The following is a 15,791-nucleotide window of genomic DNA, read 5'->3' as shown; positions in this document are numbered from 1 at the left end:
ATACTTCCCAAAGTACAGTATAAGTCCCAAGCTGAAGTATACATTTTACAATTAGATCTAAAATAAATAATATAATAAAATGTTAACAATTAATCATGTTTAATGATCTAAATAGGTCTCAAACCTTGACATGAACAGTCTGATCTACGTCTCTGATGGGAAAGGAAAATGATTCATTCCAGGTGGGATTCAGATTCTTGTTCACAACTTTGCTTTTGTAGATGTTTTTGCCATCCAGTTTGAATTTGACAAATGGGTCACTGGTACCTGTTGAAAAACACACCGGCACATTACCAACACATTAGGCATCCAGTTTTTTCTTGAAAGACATTTGTCATTGTCAATCATAAACTTAACTGTACAATCCCACAGATATACCCTCACAAACTTCCCTACAGTGAATAATCTATACCACTTACAATTTAGAGGACACTTCTTAGCGTGTTAAGGGCGGACTTGGTCTCTTTTGAGTTATGTGAGCTGGCTGATCGTGAAAGAGTAAAAAATTATAGCCAGCGTGAATCTGTTAATGTAATGCTTCTGCATTAAAACCCCAGAAACCAAGAGCAAGCAGTGTTAATCCGCAAAGCCTGTTATGAAAGTCTGTCTTGTGTCTGTCTGTTAGAGAAGGGAGGGAGAGGGGTCCGGCTTTGTCTATGCTGTGCTATGCAGATTGGCCGGTACGATGGAAAGAAAAATATGAGGAAAAAATCATCCATCGCTTCATTTGTATGGCTGGATAAAGAAGCGCTTTAGAGAACCTGCAGGGTGCCTGGAATCACATGACAAAAGCCCTGTGGGGAGAGACTGTCAGATCTGTCAGATCCCCTCTCCAAATGAACATCTCCAGGAGGCGGCTCCTCCCTGCCAGCCTCTGACAAGGAAACCTCCAGGCAGCTTGACAGGAGGAAAGGGGCTTCGGCAGCCAGGGGAAGAGATCCGCCGGTGACTGCGGAAATTAACAGAAGGAAGATGGAGGATGGCGAAAAGGGGGAGGGAATGTTACGGGCCACTTTTGGGCATTAGCGTCAGTCGGGGAGCGAGCCGGGAGGTAACTGTTAGGCAAATATAGGCAGCTGACGTGTGTCAGACATAGTGAAGGACCAACTGGTACAAACAAGAAACAATGCAACTGGCTGAGGACCATGAGAATTTACTTAATATTTTCACTTTCAATTATATAAAATCTTAAGTATATTTAAAAAGGTCTATTCAGTACATTTGTTCAATAGTTCAAGTGCCTAGAGCAGTACTTTGTATATTTCAGAAACAGGCAGCAGAGATGAGATTGTGTAGTTCTATTAAAAGACCACTGGAGGTCACAATTTCTCCACAAAGACGTTTCACGCCTCATCCCTCAGCACACACTATGAGACATAAACATAAATGTTATATTATATAATAGAAGAAAAAAAAGATCAATATATGTACAAAAATAAAATGTGTACAATTTCTAATTTGTTGGATTCATGTAAACTGATGCCAATGTAAATTAATAAGAAAAATTGATAAATGTATCCATTAAAAGGAAATGAGAAACAACCTTCTGAGTTTTCTCGGGGGCGGTCCTTAAAAATGTCAAAAGACTCACAAAAAACAAAAATCTGCATTCCATACACAATTTCCTGTCTGCATTTGCCACCAATAGATTGACTTCAGTCTATTTTGCGCATGAACATTTCATCAGATTGATTTGGCAGTGAGGGACATCACTGGATATATTCTAATTATGAAAAATAATGAGGTAGAGATGGTAATGAATGGCCTGTGGGCATACACCTGTGACTTTGAACATGACAATGAGCCACCCAATCAGCTCTTGCAGGCCTGCCAGATACACTGGCATTCCGTCTGAAGAACCGCTCGGCCTATCAAATGAAAATTTTGTAATATCATTTGCCTGTAAGATATCAATAAACCTTGCTTTAGGGATAATACACAAAACTCAACTCATTAATTTATTTAGCAGCACGACACAAGGGACTCTGTATGTCTAAGAAACAACACCTCACTCTAAGTATTTGCATTGGCACCGTAGTAGGAAAAGCACAAGGCCAGCTCATTTGTTTCTACTATATATGCTTACCTGATAAAAGTTTATTTTGTGCATTCATCTGGCTACAACATTTGAATAGTGAACAGTAAATGTTGTTTTGGACTTATACAATGCAAACAATACTTCCAAAAATAGCTTGCGGTTTTCTTGAATGTAGCGTGATGTGGAAACAGGTTAGGCGATAGAAAGAAGGACAATCTGGTCCAACCGCATTCTTCAGATTTAGGAAGACCAGACAAGCTGGAGGAACTTGGAAGAATTCCATGTGTAATGACTGCAGTCCTGCATGATCTGTTACATTCATACAGGCCACAAACCAAGGTGTCGCAAGAAGGTCTGCCGATAGGATTGAGCTTTAATTCTACATTTATTTCAAAACACATATTTTATTTCAATTATGTAATCTATTTCAAAACCAGGACTACTGATACACATGACACAGGTTAAACCTGGATATTATCAGGAAATATTCTACCTCAGAATGCCGCAACTGACCGATCAGAATCAAGTATTCAAGAAACCATGTAATAAAAGTGCCTCAAAAGCAGATCATGTCGATGTCTGAGAGCTTAAACCAGTGAATATCACAATAGCAGATGTCTAAGAAAAGCTTCAACACATTAAGAACAGGACAGCACAAGGCCCTGATATGATTCATACTTGCTGGTTAAAGAAATGAACAGCACTGCATGGTCACATAACACTACAGATGATCACAGCCTCTCACCAAGACTTGCAAAAAGAATGTATTACAGTGCTAAAAAACAACCACAAAATGAAGAAATTTAAATGTATATTCAGTCAACAACAAATTGCCTGTCTATAGCAATGTAATGTTTCAGTTCTTTAAGTAATAGTTTGTGCGGTAATCATGTGTATCACTCCCATTGGTGCATAGTGAACCTTAAGTGCACTGCCATTGTATTTTAACAGTGAATGTCTTGTCAGTTGATGTAAAGTTCCAAAAACGCATACAAAATAAACGCATGCAAATTACTGTCAGGCATCAGTCATTAAGTTGATCATTTACGGGCTCAAACTAGAATTGAGATAGACTCCAGGTACCGGTAGACAGAAAAGTTAGATGTTAAAATGAGTAAAACCAAATTAAATCCAGATCTCAAAAGTATATAAATGACAAAAAAGAACCATTGAAGAGTTTATTTCCAAAACGAGACTACAAAATGAAGTTTTTTTATTATTATTGTGGATTCCAATTAATATTATTCAAACTACAGTTGGTTCGTTTTGATTCAAGCCATAATAACTAAACCATACCGCTAACTAACACAATCAAAACATGATAACATAATAAAAATCATGAATCTCATTTCGCAAACAAACTCTTCAAATATACTAATATGAGGTCAGGAAAATACAAAAAACTAAACAATTTCACACCTGCGGAGTATTTTTGTCTGGAAAAATACTGCCACAGAAAAGTTTGTCATCCTGTATGTCGTAGAATGGGGAGTGAATGAACAAAATACAGACGTGCCCCAACAAAAAGATCAGCAATAACCTGTGATCAGTGATAAAGAAACAGTACAGTCACCACCATCCTGTTACTTTTAGAGTAAGACCGTGTAAGTGTGTTAGTGAGAACACCCATCCAGAGTACCGCTGAATCAAGTGTTTTATTAAACCACAGGATTCAATCTACTAATACCATGATGACTCGTTGATTTTTTATTACAAAAGAACAAAACACTCAAACGAAGAAATGCATGTAAAGCCTAAAAGATCATAAAACGCCTATAAATAAAGACACCACCCACCATGACAATAGTTTAATCGTCTTCATTAGTCTTTTCCAATACCTGAGCGATCTCTAATGACCAGATTCCTGCCCTCCTTCAGGTTGATAGTGAGCAGATGCTGGACCTTTTGCTGTGGCAGACCAATGTGGCTGTCACTCAATCCTGATGAGCCCTGTAAGCACAGTACACAGAATTAAATGTTAACTCAATGTCTGTTGGACACGGTTTACACAGTATCAAATAACATAAACGTTATGGGCTCTGCAAAGAATCGATAACGGTTGAGTAGTTTAAAATTAATTTAATACAACTGATATACTGTAATATATTATTATTAATTTAAATGAATAAAAATGAAAGATAAAATAAATTGTTATATTATGACCAAACACAGACCGGAAGTTAACTTTAGGACGACTTGTTTGTCCGATGAAACCGTCTATAATCATCGGTGCATTTAATAGGATTCAGGACCGAATATGAGTGACAGAATCTGATACAGTATAAGAGGAAAAACTACTCCACTTATAAGACCAAGCTCTTTTCAACCCTTCTTATTATATACTCACTTTCTGCTCTTCTTGTTCTGATAAGAAGACATCAAAGTCACTGGATTCATTTGGAGTGTCCTGAGAAAAAAATAGATTGAATAGGCTTGAATGAGAAAGTTCAACACCGGTTGGAGTCTGCTACAAAGCTAGGTCAATTAACCATGAGTACTTTAATAGAAGTTTTGTTCGAGTCGCAAAAACTACACACAGATTTGTCAACAGGGGGTAAAAATCACAGAAAATATTTCAAAAATAATATTACAAAAGATAAGCTTTCTGTAGCTCAGGGGTAAGAGCATTCCAATGACAACGCAAGGATGTTGGTACGATCCCAGGGGATTCCAAATACCTAAGTTTATGTTAATGAAAATCTAATATGTTAGATAAAATCGTCTGCCAAATGCGTAAATGTAAATATACAAAAGTTAACATTATGTGAGTATTGAATTTTGCATGTTATAGCAGGCAGCCATATCCCCCTGTAGCCCAAGACTGGTTGCCCACTGAAGCCAAGCAGGGTTGAGCCTGGTCAGTACCTGGATGTGAGACCTTCCTGGGAAAGCTAGGTTGTTGCTGGAAGAGAGCAGTCATTAGGGTACTGTGGTCCATATGGATCCTAATGCCCCAGGATAATGATGGGGACACTATACTGTAAAAAGCTGCTTACGATGAGAAATAAAACCTGGGTCTGACTCCCTGCGGTCATTGAAGCTCCCATCACACTTCTCGTAAAGAGTATGGGTGTAACCCTGGTGTCCTGGCCAGATTCCCTGCACTTGCCCTTGTCAATCAATTTGTTGACTAGGCGGAAACCGCTGTACATCATGTCCCTTTATAAACTGTGCATGTACTAGACTACTCTTTTGGCTCTCGTAATACTACTGGGCTATACTAATAGTTCAAACTAGATTCTGAGGTAGCAGTTGGTTGTTAGCCGTTAGCACAAAGCGTGCTAGCTGCATAGTAGTCGCCCAAAACACAGCGCATGGACGTGAATATGTTTAGTAACTAACAAACTAATGTTCTGTAGTTATATTTTCGGAAACACAGTCGCGACTAGGCGTTGTGCTTTGTGTAAAGGGTGCAATCAATAACTTACACTCTAAACGCTATTGGAATAGTGCCTAGCACAGTAACTATAGATACTAATAACATTAGTCTTCGTGCATGAACTAAGGAATCAGCAACTTTTGACCATAAAACATTTATTGTGGTTTGGTAGTCATCATTTACAAGCATAACACTAAATTAAAGCTATATAGACCCGGCAACAGTACATCATCTCTAGTCTACCCTAGGGTTATAAATTGTGAACCATTAACGTTAGAGCACCAATAAACAACCTGAGCACAGCCAAATTATTAATATACTCGAAAGTAAAGGACAGTAAGAAAATTTTTACATATAAGACTTTCAAATCCAGTAGCAGGAAGGCTATCCGTTTTGCAACCAGTTGCCTCTTGCAGCTCGCGTCGCCGAGTGCAAGTCCGTCAGATATTTATTTGTGTCCGATCACTCTCTCTCTTCTCCTCATTGTTTTATTAGCTGGCTCTGCCATACTGATGGTTTGGAGACTTGCGTTGAACTAGATCGTTTCGTCGTATTGTTAGCTATTGGCTAACTTATCGCAGGGTACGAGTAAAACGTGACGTATGCCTAAAAGGCGGGGCTTGTACCGTCCCGAACACCAAAGTCATAAGTGCAATTTCAGCCGATAGGAGGCTGCTTATGAAACAACGGCAGTAAAATTTGTCCAGTTAAAAGTTGTCCTACCACTAAAATAATTTTAGAGATTATTAATTAATTTAAGGTCAAAAAGTTGCTCGTTATCGCTTTATAAACCCTTTTGATGCATCTGCAGCAAGCAGGTATTTTGACGTGACGTGACGCACCACACACATGACGGACTAAATACATGTTTTGCCGAGCTTCGCATTAGTGCTTTCCCTGAAGACGAGTTACAGAACACCACTGGTTGCACTATTGAATGCCATGGTACAGTGGTTTCGTTTACTACCACGTCAATGGTGCCCCAGAACTGTTCAGTTACAAACATTCTTACAAGTAGCTTCTTTTATGTTCAGTGGAACAATAAAATGTATACAGGTTTGAAACAACTTGAGGCTGATAAAATAATGATAGAATTTTAATATTTGGCTAGACTATTCTTTCAATGCAAATGCAAGCTTGCAAACTTGCAAAAATGCTAACTTTTTAGATTAAAAATAAAAAATTAATTATGCAATTAGATTTGCCAGCCATCAGCATCACAATTTAAGTAAAAGTAAAACAGAAACACATCTTTAATAGTAATTCCCCTAAACGCTTCCCCCACGTTAAAAAAGTGCACTATAATAAACTTAAACGTACTCTACATTACTCTATTTGGCCATGCACTTATTTGGTACTTAATGTAGAAAAAAAATCAGCACTTCTAAAGATAAACCTAAAAAGATCTAAGTGTACTCAAACGTGGTATTTAAAACACCGTGGACTTGAAGTACAAAAAAACTATATTTTTAGTATGCCAAGTGCGAAATAAAATGTGTGACAACAGGGCACATTCAGTACATTATGGTAGTGTACTTAAAGTGTACTTTTTAGTCTTTGAGATGTCATTGTTATGTCATGCTACATCTTGTGTACACTTTAACATAATATTGATACACTATTATTGACCTTGTCATTATTAAACTTTTTGCACCATGACATATTCAAACAAAACTGCTTCAGCATAGGTGTAATTTTGACAAAAGAATAAATTAGTAATATTGAGATAACTCACATATGCCATGTCCTCCGCAGACCCTGTGACGAACATTTCTGATGGAGACTTCAGCTCTTGCTCAGCGGGACAATTAATTTGCTCCTCACTAGTGCTGAATGACTCTGTAGTGGCCAGAGCAGACATTTCATTCCCCAAAGGTGTTTGTCTGCCTGCACCGGCTCTAATGACGGCTGAAGACATTTTATCCGATGGGTCTTTGAGTCTCTGAGCAGGTGATGCCCTGTCTGTATCTGAATCATTCAAATACCACAAAGTGGTTCTTGGCCGCTTTTTATCAGTTGCGCTCTCCACTGATACTGGGAAGTCCACAGGAATCGATCTTTCTGATGGTGCTGGGCTGCACGAGTATGGCCCATGGTCGGAAAAACCAAGACTGGAGGTTTCACTCCCCGTTTCATCAAGGTCCCCTGGAATCACGCGGTTTACAAATAAGACACTGTCTTGATCAAGTGGCCTGGACTCATCCAAAGCCAGCATCTCCTGAGTCCGAACCCTGAGGTCTGGAACAGATATGCTCCTCCTGTATTTCAGAGGTGTCTTTTTCTTTTTTCCCCTTTTTACAATATTCATATTTAACTTTGGCCAGATTCTCTTCTTCTGCTCCATTATGACTGCAGAAGAGACTCTTCTTCAGCTGAAATGTAAACAATACTGTCAGACAAAAGCAGATGAACTCTGTTCTACATTCAACAACATAACAACAAGGCATTTTAGCCTCAGTCTTTAAAATTCAGTTCTCAGGCATTTTGGGGATTTCCTGCTAGACGTAAAACAAAAATATCAAACAGCATTCAAAACAATGGTGTAGCTTATATCTATGCTTCACATTTTTACCTCTGGAAACCCAGAGGTAAAGGAAGCCAAATGAACGACAACCATGAGGAAACAGAGTAAGCAGTCTGATAACAATCACTGTTGCACGTTGTTCATAACCACTTGACATTAGGACATGCTTGAAAAACACTAATCTACAGCTAAGATCGCAGCGTAAACATGTGGTGTATCATTTTCGATACATAATTCATTTTTCTCACTTACGACCAAGGAGGAACAAAAATCATTGTGATGCACGCATGCAAAGAGGACACATGCAAAGTATGCAGAAAGAAGTGTTGTCGACGTTAACAAGTTTGAGACCAGTGTTGCCTCGGTGGTTTAAAAAACGGTTCTTAAAAAACATGACATGAATTCAGTTAACTAACTTGAAAAACAAAAGAATAATGTAATGAATAAATTACCATTCATACACCAAGCATAAACACTTTTATGAGTTTCATTTCCTTCCACATGGTTTTACCATGCAGTGCCATTAAACAACGTTGTAAAGCTCAAAGAAAACTCAACGAAATAACACAAGACACAATCTGAGAGCGTTTTTGAGGGAGGTATGCTGGATGGGTTCCTTGTGTTGATGTCCTTTTTTGGCAGCTCAAACAAAAGTATTTATTTCTGATGTCATACAATGTTTCCAACTCATTCACTTTAACAAAGTTGATCCATTATGCTTAACCATAAACAACAGATAAAGCAACATGTATTCGTTTTGACCACCTGCAACTGTTGGAGATTGTTCAAAATGACCCATAGTAATATTACAGTCATGTTGTTGAATGACCGATTACTGTACCATTTATATTACTAGTTTCACAGCAAATGTTATGCTTAAACTATGGCTCTTGTTGTGAGTCAATTGTTGTGGTTAATATGGGTTTATATGGTACATAAACCATGGTAAAAAGGTCACTGTAGTAAAACCATGGTTAATATAAAGAATACATTCTCCACATTCAATTTAAGGATAGGGAGAGTGAGAAATGTAGCCTTATGGTTAATACAAACTGAGTTATGTCAGCAGTGTCATGTAAACTCGTATATGAATAATTAGTCTACACTTATAGAGTAACAATATTTCTAGAAACTTTTGTCCATTTTTACTTAAGTAAAGAAAATAAACGCTTACCTTTTTCTAAACCATTGACTAGACGTGTGCTCAGGTGAAAGGCATGTCACATTGTCACCTGTGAGGTGTCATCAGCAGCTCGCGCTTGTAGAAATCTTTCTGCTTCGACCGGTTTGCAGGGCGGGGTAAAGACGGTCAGCCAACCACAGTTTTAAAGAGTTTCGGTATTTGCGTTTGTGCACTTAAGGATTTACGTGATTAATAATTGAAACGTGAACATACGAACCTACATAATATTGCTAGACTGCAAACGCTTTTATCCAAGTGACTGTTTTTAGTTACAATACGCAGATTTAATCCCTTACAGTTGGCTGGCTATCTAAGTATACAGACCTTTGAATTACTATGTTATTATGATAAGAACATCAGGAATGTACAAACAGAAGAGAATCTGTTTTTATCTCAGAACTTGTGTTGTCAGGCCCACATACACCTGTGTGCCAATTTAAACAAGTACATGCGAAGTTAGTGCCACCTAGCGGCAGCTTTACATATTGCGCATATATGTAGGAAAGCACGTGGACCTTCTACTCAATAAAAAACTTTGCATATTTGAAAAAAAATATTTTTGTTAAAAACATGTGTACAGTACTAAACCTCTCTTAGTTGAAGCTCTTTTAATGCATGTGATTTTTCTCATTTAAAATATTATTAGTGACCCTGCCTGTGAAAACTAGGTGAAGATACTGAGATTATAACGGACATCAAAGTTTGATTTTTGAATTCATTTCAATAAGATTTCAGATCTTTTTTTAACCAAATGTTCTATGTGATGTGTAGAAAATAGAAAACTATCAAAAAATTGAAAGGCAGGGTCACATCAGGTCATCTTGAGACCCCTATAGTTGAGATACACTGATACTGAAGTATCATTTTATTCCTATAAATCTACAAAAACACATTTAACGTTTCTGTGATTTAAATTTAAATAGTATCTCTCATAGCTTTATGAAACCACTAAACTATGGCAGGTCTGTGAAAAAAAAGTAAATGTGCATTGATTGTGTGATTGTCAGGGATGCAGTATGAAGGCACATAGAGGGAGTATTTGAGGGTACAATAAGGTTTTTAATAAAGCGGACAGATTCTAATGTTTGGGACTTCACATGTGGACAAAGTCTACTCAAATTCAGAGAACTGTTCACTTCAGTTAGCACAGAAGAAGCGAGAGAACCTATGTTACACAATAAAAGCCAATATCTTTACTGTACTTTAGTGAATGCAGAATACAAATTTGTACAACAATCTCTAGCATAATATCTTAAGTCATTCAATAAAAAGATCACTAGAATATTAATTGTATAATGAAGATAAAACAACACATTCAAGGGAAATATAATGCAGATTAACTTAAAGGTTTCTCTCTTTTTTTGTCTCTTTTTTTTCTTTTTGAAACATCTCGTTTCATTTATGGCAACAAAGTCCAGCTTGTGCCGCCAAACGGTTCGAGCAATCAAACCGCAAACAGCTTCTTGAAGTGAACTATAAACTACAAACAATTACCAAATACATCATTCTGTTTTAGAAAAGCCATAAGCAAAGCAGTGTACTCTTGCACAGCAAAGTGAAGAAAGTACGCAACACAATTGTTGTTTTCTCTTTATCCCTTCCTTTCACATTCAACAGTTTCACACACAGCACTCTGCACCATAGGAACTGCCTCCTCCCTTTAGATTCTTATGTATTTCATCCGCGCATTTGTATAGGGACTCGTGGACAAAGCTATACACTTCATCCAGAGATATGAGGCTTGTTTGGATGAATTTAAGAAATGATGAGCGATACATTGGATTTTGAACACCAGCAACTCTTTGGAATAAGGCTCTAAATGTGCATGTAGTGGAGAAACTCTACAAATTCCCTGAATCCTAATCAAGCACTAATGTTGAGTGAATGTGTGTGCATTGCAGTGTAAAAAACTGCAGGTTTTTTCATCCGCAGTGCTTTTATAGCACTGAGCTGGCATTATTGCTTGTCTACCCTGAAAAGCTTTGATTGTGAACAACTTGATTTTCAACGGACATCATAAAACTTTCTAATGGGTTTCCAAGTTGTTTAATTCAGCTGAGACAACAAAGCTTGTACATCTGAGGTTTATTCTAAAGCTATACCTAAAGCAGTGACTGCATGGCTCGTTTTCATATTTAGTGTGCCTTTATATGTGACCTCAATACGCAAGCACTTAGGGACAAAGGGTTAACAGTCATTTCTCAACTGCTCAATAAAGAGCACTTTATTCATGATTCATGACAAATGGGCATGTGATACTATAAGATGCTTTTTCCAATAGTTCCTTTCAATGCGAATGCTTTGTGTTCCTGGCTATGTGTGGGACGGGGACTGCATAGATTAATATCAGCTTATTGCCAGTTGCTATGGTGCTCAAAAGGACAGGGAGGTATCTAAAAGTGATCCAAATACATAACAAATCTAAAGAGGAAAGCATCCTTTTATCCAATGGCAAACTTAAACGTACAAACTTTTGTGCATTCTTGAGTGAAGTCTGTTTACAATTTCTAGCATTTCCATTTTCAGCTGCTGAATCCCACTTGAGGGGATGTGAGGTGTGATGCAAACTGGAGGCCACTTATACCAGACATCTGTGCTGCACAAACAAACAGTCATACATGAAAAGCCCGGCATTGGAGGGATATGCACGAAGAGCGAAATAGCAACAGCAGAGAGAGCTACAGTGCCCCCTTTTGTCCAGCAATGTAGAGCATTGCGTCTGATGCCTTACAAGGTGTCTTACATAAGGAAATCTGTAGATGAACCAATTCACAAAATATGTGGCAATATGTTCTGTACATAGTATGCATGTGTACTGGGGTTACTTATGGTATTTACAATATGGGAGCACATGTGCATTCGAAGAGGGATGACTTTCTATACACACTGTGGGATTGTTTCTTTGAGTGGAGATGACTGAATAGTGCATCTAAACTGCAATGAGTTTTAAAGTAGGCAGTGTATTCAGCAGCTGCAGGCTAATCCCTCACAAAACAGTTGTAGGAAAAGCAACCATATTTTTCTTAGCATGGCGATTATCGTTTTACAAAACGAAACCAAAAAGGACGGTCGAGCTTAAATAAAACAGCTCTTTCGTTACAATTTCTTATGGACAGACATTCACCACCGTTAAAGGGTAAACGACCCAAAAACAACCTTCTCAACAAACCAAATAAAACACAAAAAAAACCATTTTGATTATTACCAACAATAGTCCGATTTGAAGAAAGTACAGTATAGTTAACAAAATAGTAAATATTAACCAGTGAATACTCTACTTAATAAGGATCTCGCCTTGTAAACTTGGCAGTAATCCACAAAAATATACTTTTTTTCTTAAATCTGGTGAAGATACAATACATACGTACTTACACCGAAAGTGATATATATTAAAGTTGCTATATACATAACAAAAGAAAATGTTTGGCTCAAATCTTTAATTTACAAACAGAACAGCAAGTGTTCATGGCTTTAGATATTGTTTCAAGATCTGCTTTGCATGTTTATCGTTTCTCCAACATTTGTAACAATGCACACTATGACAGAACTAATATATGAAACAAACATTGAGAGAGAAATGCTGAAAATTTCCAACCCACAGTACAACAAAATGACAAAGAGACTTTGGCTTGCGTAACCATTGAGTTGTTGGAGCTGCATGAATATCCAATAGCTATAGTCTATAATCCACTGGGCTACCTTAAACTTCCAAAAAAAGTTTGTCAGTAATATATTGAAAATTTAGCAATTGGTTAAAATGTGTATGGTAAAGTTAGAGACATTGTTTTACACATAATTTAATGTCTTGATTGAGGCGATACGTGATCTCAATTCAGATACAAGCTCTGCCTCATAATAATCGATCTACTGTCCTTTAAAATGTATTTAACCATTTATTTAAAATGACCTTTAAATAATTTAATAAGTGACATAAGGGCAAGTGCAGATACAGATTGTTTAATACATGAGCCCAGCGGACAACAACCTTTAGACAGAAAGCCGGCCCTAAACTTTCTTTGATTGTTTGAAATTTGCTAATTCAACAGCGAAAAAAACAGCTACAAGTGTCAAACTGCACCAGTGACTACAATAATCTCTTGTCTTGGACTCTCAAACAATCCTATTTGCAAGTACCTGAAAACACCTGTTTTGAGTACACCGTTTATTCTGACTGCTTGACTTTTCTTTCTCTCTCTACTTAGTTGCTTAATTTCGATATGTAAGGACATCTTCAAACACCATCCACCTACTTACAAAAAAGTGAAATGACGTTAAATAATAATAATAGAATAATAACAATTATGACCCTCCCTGCTGTCTCGCCTCTCTCCCTTTCCCCTGCCCAGCCCTGCGTGTGACTGACTGGCGGTCAGCTCAACACAGCCTTATGTCACCCAGGTGTCCATGCGCATGCGCTTGACCGTGGGGCTCTCCCTCTCTTCGGCCCCGCCGGCGGGGGGTCGCCCCAGGCCGAGCGGAGAGTGGAAGTCGTGCCGGTGATCCTCTCGGTCGCTTCCGTCGTACGAGGAGCAGGAGGAGCTGAGGCTGTCGGCGGGTGAGCGGCCCATGTCCAGACGCCCGGAGGGAGGCTGCTGCTGCTGCTGCTGCTGTTGTTGCTGTTGCTGGAAGCCGGACGGGGTGACGCGTTCACGTGGAGGTGAAATGGGCTCCGATTTAATGTTGATGTTGTGGCTGGTGTTGATGGAGAGATTGGAGCCCTGAGGTAAGTGACCGCCACCTCTGAATTGAAAGAGAATTTCATTTATAAATTGATACATTTCTTAATGTTTACATCAAACAAGCCAGTAATATTCGTAGGCTGAAATTCAATGGTTACTACAGTATGAGACGCTTAACATAGACTAACACAGCAAGATTAATAATATCCCACCCTCCATCTGTTTACTTAATGGTACTTGGAGCAAAAACAGTGCCTGAATCATTTTAGAGGGTGGTATGTAATTAGAGCATGCCCGCCAGAACGCGACGGAATGATGGCCAACTATTGCGTTTAAATAAAACCTTTCGTTTGCAGGCTGTGGAGACAAGACCTTTAATAATCTTTTTATAGAATCAATATGCTTGCCTGTGAATCATGAACTGTGCTAGTGAAGTGAAGGCTGACAGTTATAAGTTATACAGGCATATGTTTTAGTCACAGTATATGAACACGTCTGGCTTGATTACAATCACGAAAACCTTTCCAGGTCACAATTTACCACAACATAAATGAAGAATAATTGCAATATCAGTTAAGCCACAAAAACACTGTATTTTTTATTATTGAAAGTATATTTTTATAACTATAATTTTTATTGTGAAATCTCAAGAAAAATGCATTTGACCTCGTGTCTGAGCATATTAGTGTTTCTCGATAACTGTATGTGGATGCGTGCTTGTGTGCGACTGAACATCTATGTTACTCACACCAGCGAGCTGAGAGCTGCCTGGCCCAGTTGATGCTGTTGCCATGCCGACATTGAGCCTATAGAGAGCCCCGGAGAGCCAAAGCCTTGCAGAGATGAGAGCTCAGCGCTGCTCAGGGAGTATTCTAATGCCAAACAACACAACAACAATCATCAACACTGTTTATGAATCATACAAACACATTTCTACAGCAGTGTTGTATATTCGTTATGAGTGTAGGTGTCTTCTGTAGTGTCATCCTTTTATTAACGAAACAAATAAATATATGAGAGAATTAACAGCATTTTCAGACTCACCAGAATTGTAGCCAGTGGGCATGCCTGAGTAGACCAGGCCTTGGGGTGGCAGACTGGGGGTGGTAACAGAGACCACCGGTGTGGCCAGAGACTGGGTGGACTGGGAGATGCTTATCCGCTGAGTGTTCTGTACATAGGAGAGAATTTACAAAAAGTTGATGAGACACAAATCCCATCACAGACATACATGCACACTCCACCCAACCACGGCAAGTATTTGGATCAGGAAATTGTGTGTGGGTAATATCATAGTTAACCAATAAGGGGCGCTGTAGATTCATTAGAGATTTCATTTTCTTGTGCTTTGCAGATTACGTTTAGCTATACATTTAATTTAAAAGCTCATAAACCAGCAGATTTTATGATGCCTCCAGTATCAGACACATCTGTATATTGTTCATATAAGATCACTGCTATTTTGTTGAATATTACATACTGTTTGTTTTTCAACATGTAAATATATAAGCAGACCAACACAAAAATGTAAAAAAGTAAACCTTTTACAAACTGTTTGAGGTTTATTACACTAGGTCCCAAAATGTGATGCAATGAAATACTGTAAGTAAACTAACAAGCAGTGCAATTACAAAGTCACCTCAAATGACATGCGGTGCTCAAAAACACAACAATCTGACATGAATGTTGAGTTTAGAAACACAGAGTTTGACAGGCAGATTGTTTTAGTTCCTTCTTTTTAAAAATGTATTATTTATAAACATATCGAACAATTGAGACATCTTGTTCTAGTTGAAGTTCTTATAAAAACTTTGATATAAATCTATATTTATTTGTTGTTAGTCATTTATTTATGTTGAAGAGCAGTGGGTCATTAAGTACTAGTTTTTCCCTGAAGTTGCAACAGATGCATTCACATTACTTGAAATTCCTTTAGCTAGTGAAAACATTCTCCCCAACTGTAGTTGGCTGCTCTCCTTGTCTAATGA

General features: G+C 38.1%; 2 protein-coding genes across 17 annotated transcripts in view; both read right to left on the bottom strand.

Moving 5' to 3' along the window:
- The window catches only part of mctp2a (multiple C2 domains, transmembrane 2a), a 42,373-nt gene extending 33,115 nt beyond the window's left edge, over positions 1-9,258 (bottom strand). For both annotated transcript variants that reach the window (XM_056766627.1, XM_056766628.1), the window contains exons 1-5: positions 9,116-9,258; positions 7,153-7,789; positions 4,386-4,445; positions 3,877-3,988; positions 125-267 (exon numbers count right to left, since the gene is read on the bottom strand). In XM_056766627.1, the coding sequence (XP_056622605.1) occupies positions 125-267; positions 3,877-3,988; positions 4,386-4,445; positions 7,153-7,761 (924 nt within the window). In that variant the 5' untranslated portion in view covers positions 7,762-7,789; positions 9,116-9,258. The remainder of the gene's footprint in view (positions 1-124; positions 268-3,876; positions 3,989-4,385; positions 4,446-7,152; positions 7,790-9,115) is intronic.
- A 1,036-nt stretch (positions 9,259-10,294) lies between these two features.
- The window catches only part of mef2aa (myocyte enhancer factor 2aa), a 77,013-nt gene continuing 71,516 nt past the window's right edge, over positions 10,295-15,791 (bottom strand). For all 15 annotated transcript variants that reach the window (XM_056765688.1, XM_056765690.1, XM_056765691.1 and 12 more), the window contains 3 exons: positions 14,848-14,974; positions 14,552-14,675; positions 10,295-13,864 (listed from right to left, as the gene is read on the bottom strand). In XM_056765688.1, the coding sequence (XP_056621666.1) occupies positions 13,510-13,864; positions 14,552-14,675; positions 14,848-14,974 (606 nt within the window). In that variant the 3' untranslated portion in view covers positions 10,295-13,509. The remainder of the gene's footprint in view (positions 13,865-14,551; positions 14,676-14,847; positions 14,975-15,791) is intronic.

This window comes from Triplophysa dalaica, chromosome 14, assembly GCF_015846415.1.
Source record: "Triplophysa dalaica isolate WHDGS20190420 chromosome 14, ASM1584641v1, whole genome shotgun sequence".
Classification (NCBI taxonomy): domain Eukaryota; kingdom Metazoa; phylum Chordata; class Actinopteri; order Cypriniformes; family Nemacheilidae; genus Triplophysa; species Triplophysa dalaica.
Note: the sequence above shows the minus strand (reverse complement) of the source record. Positions and strands in the feature narration are given on the sequence as shown.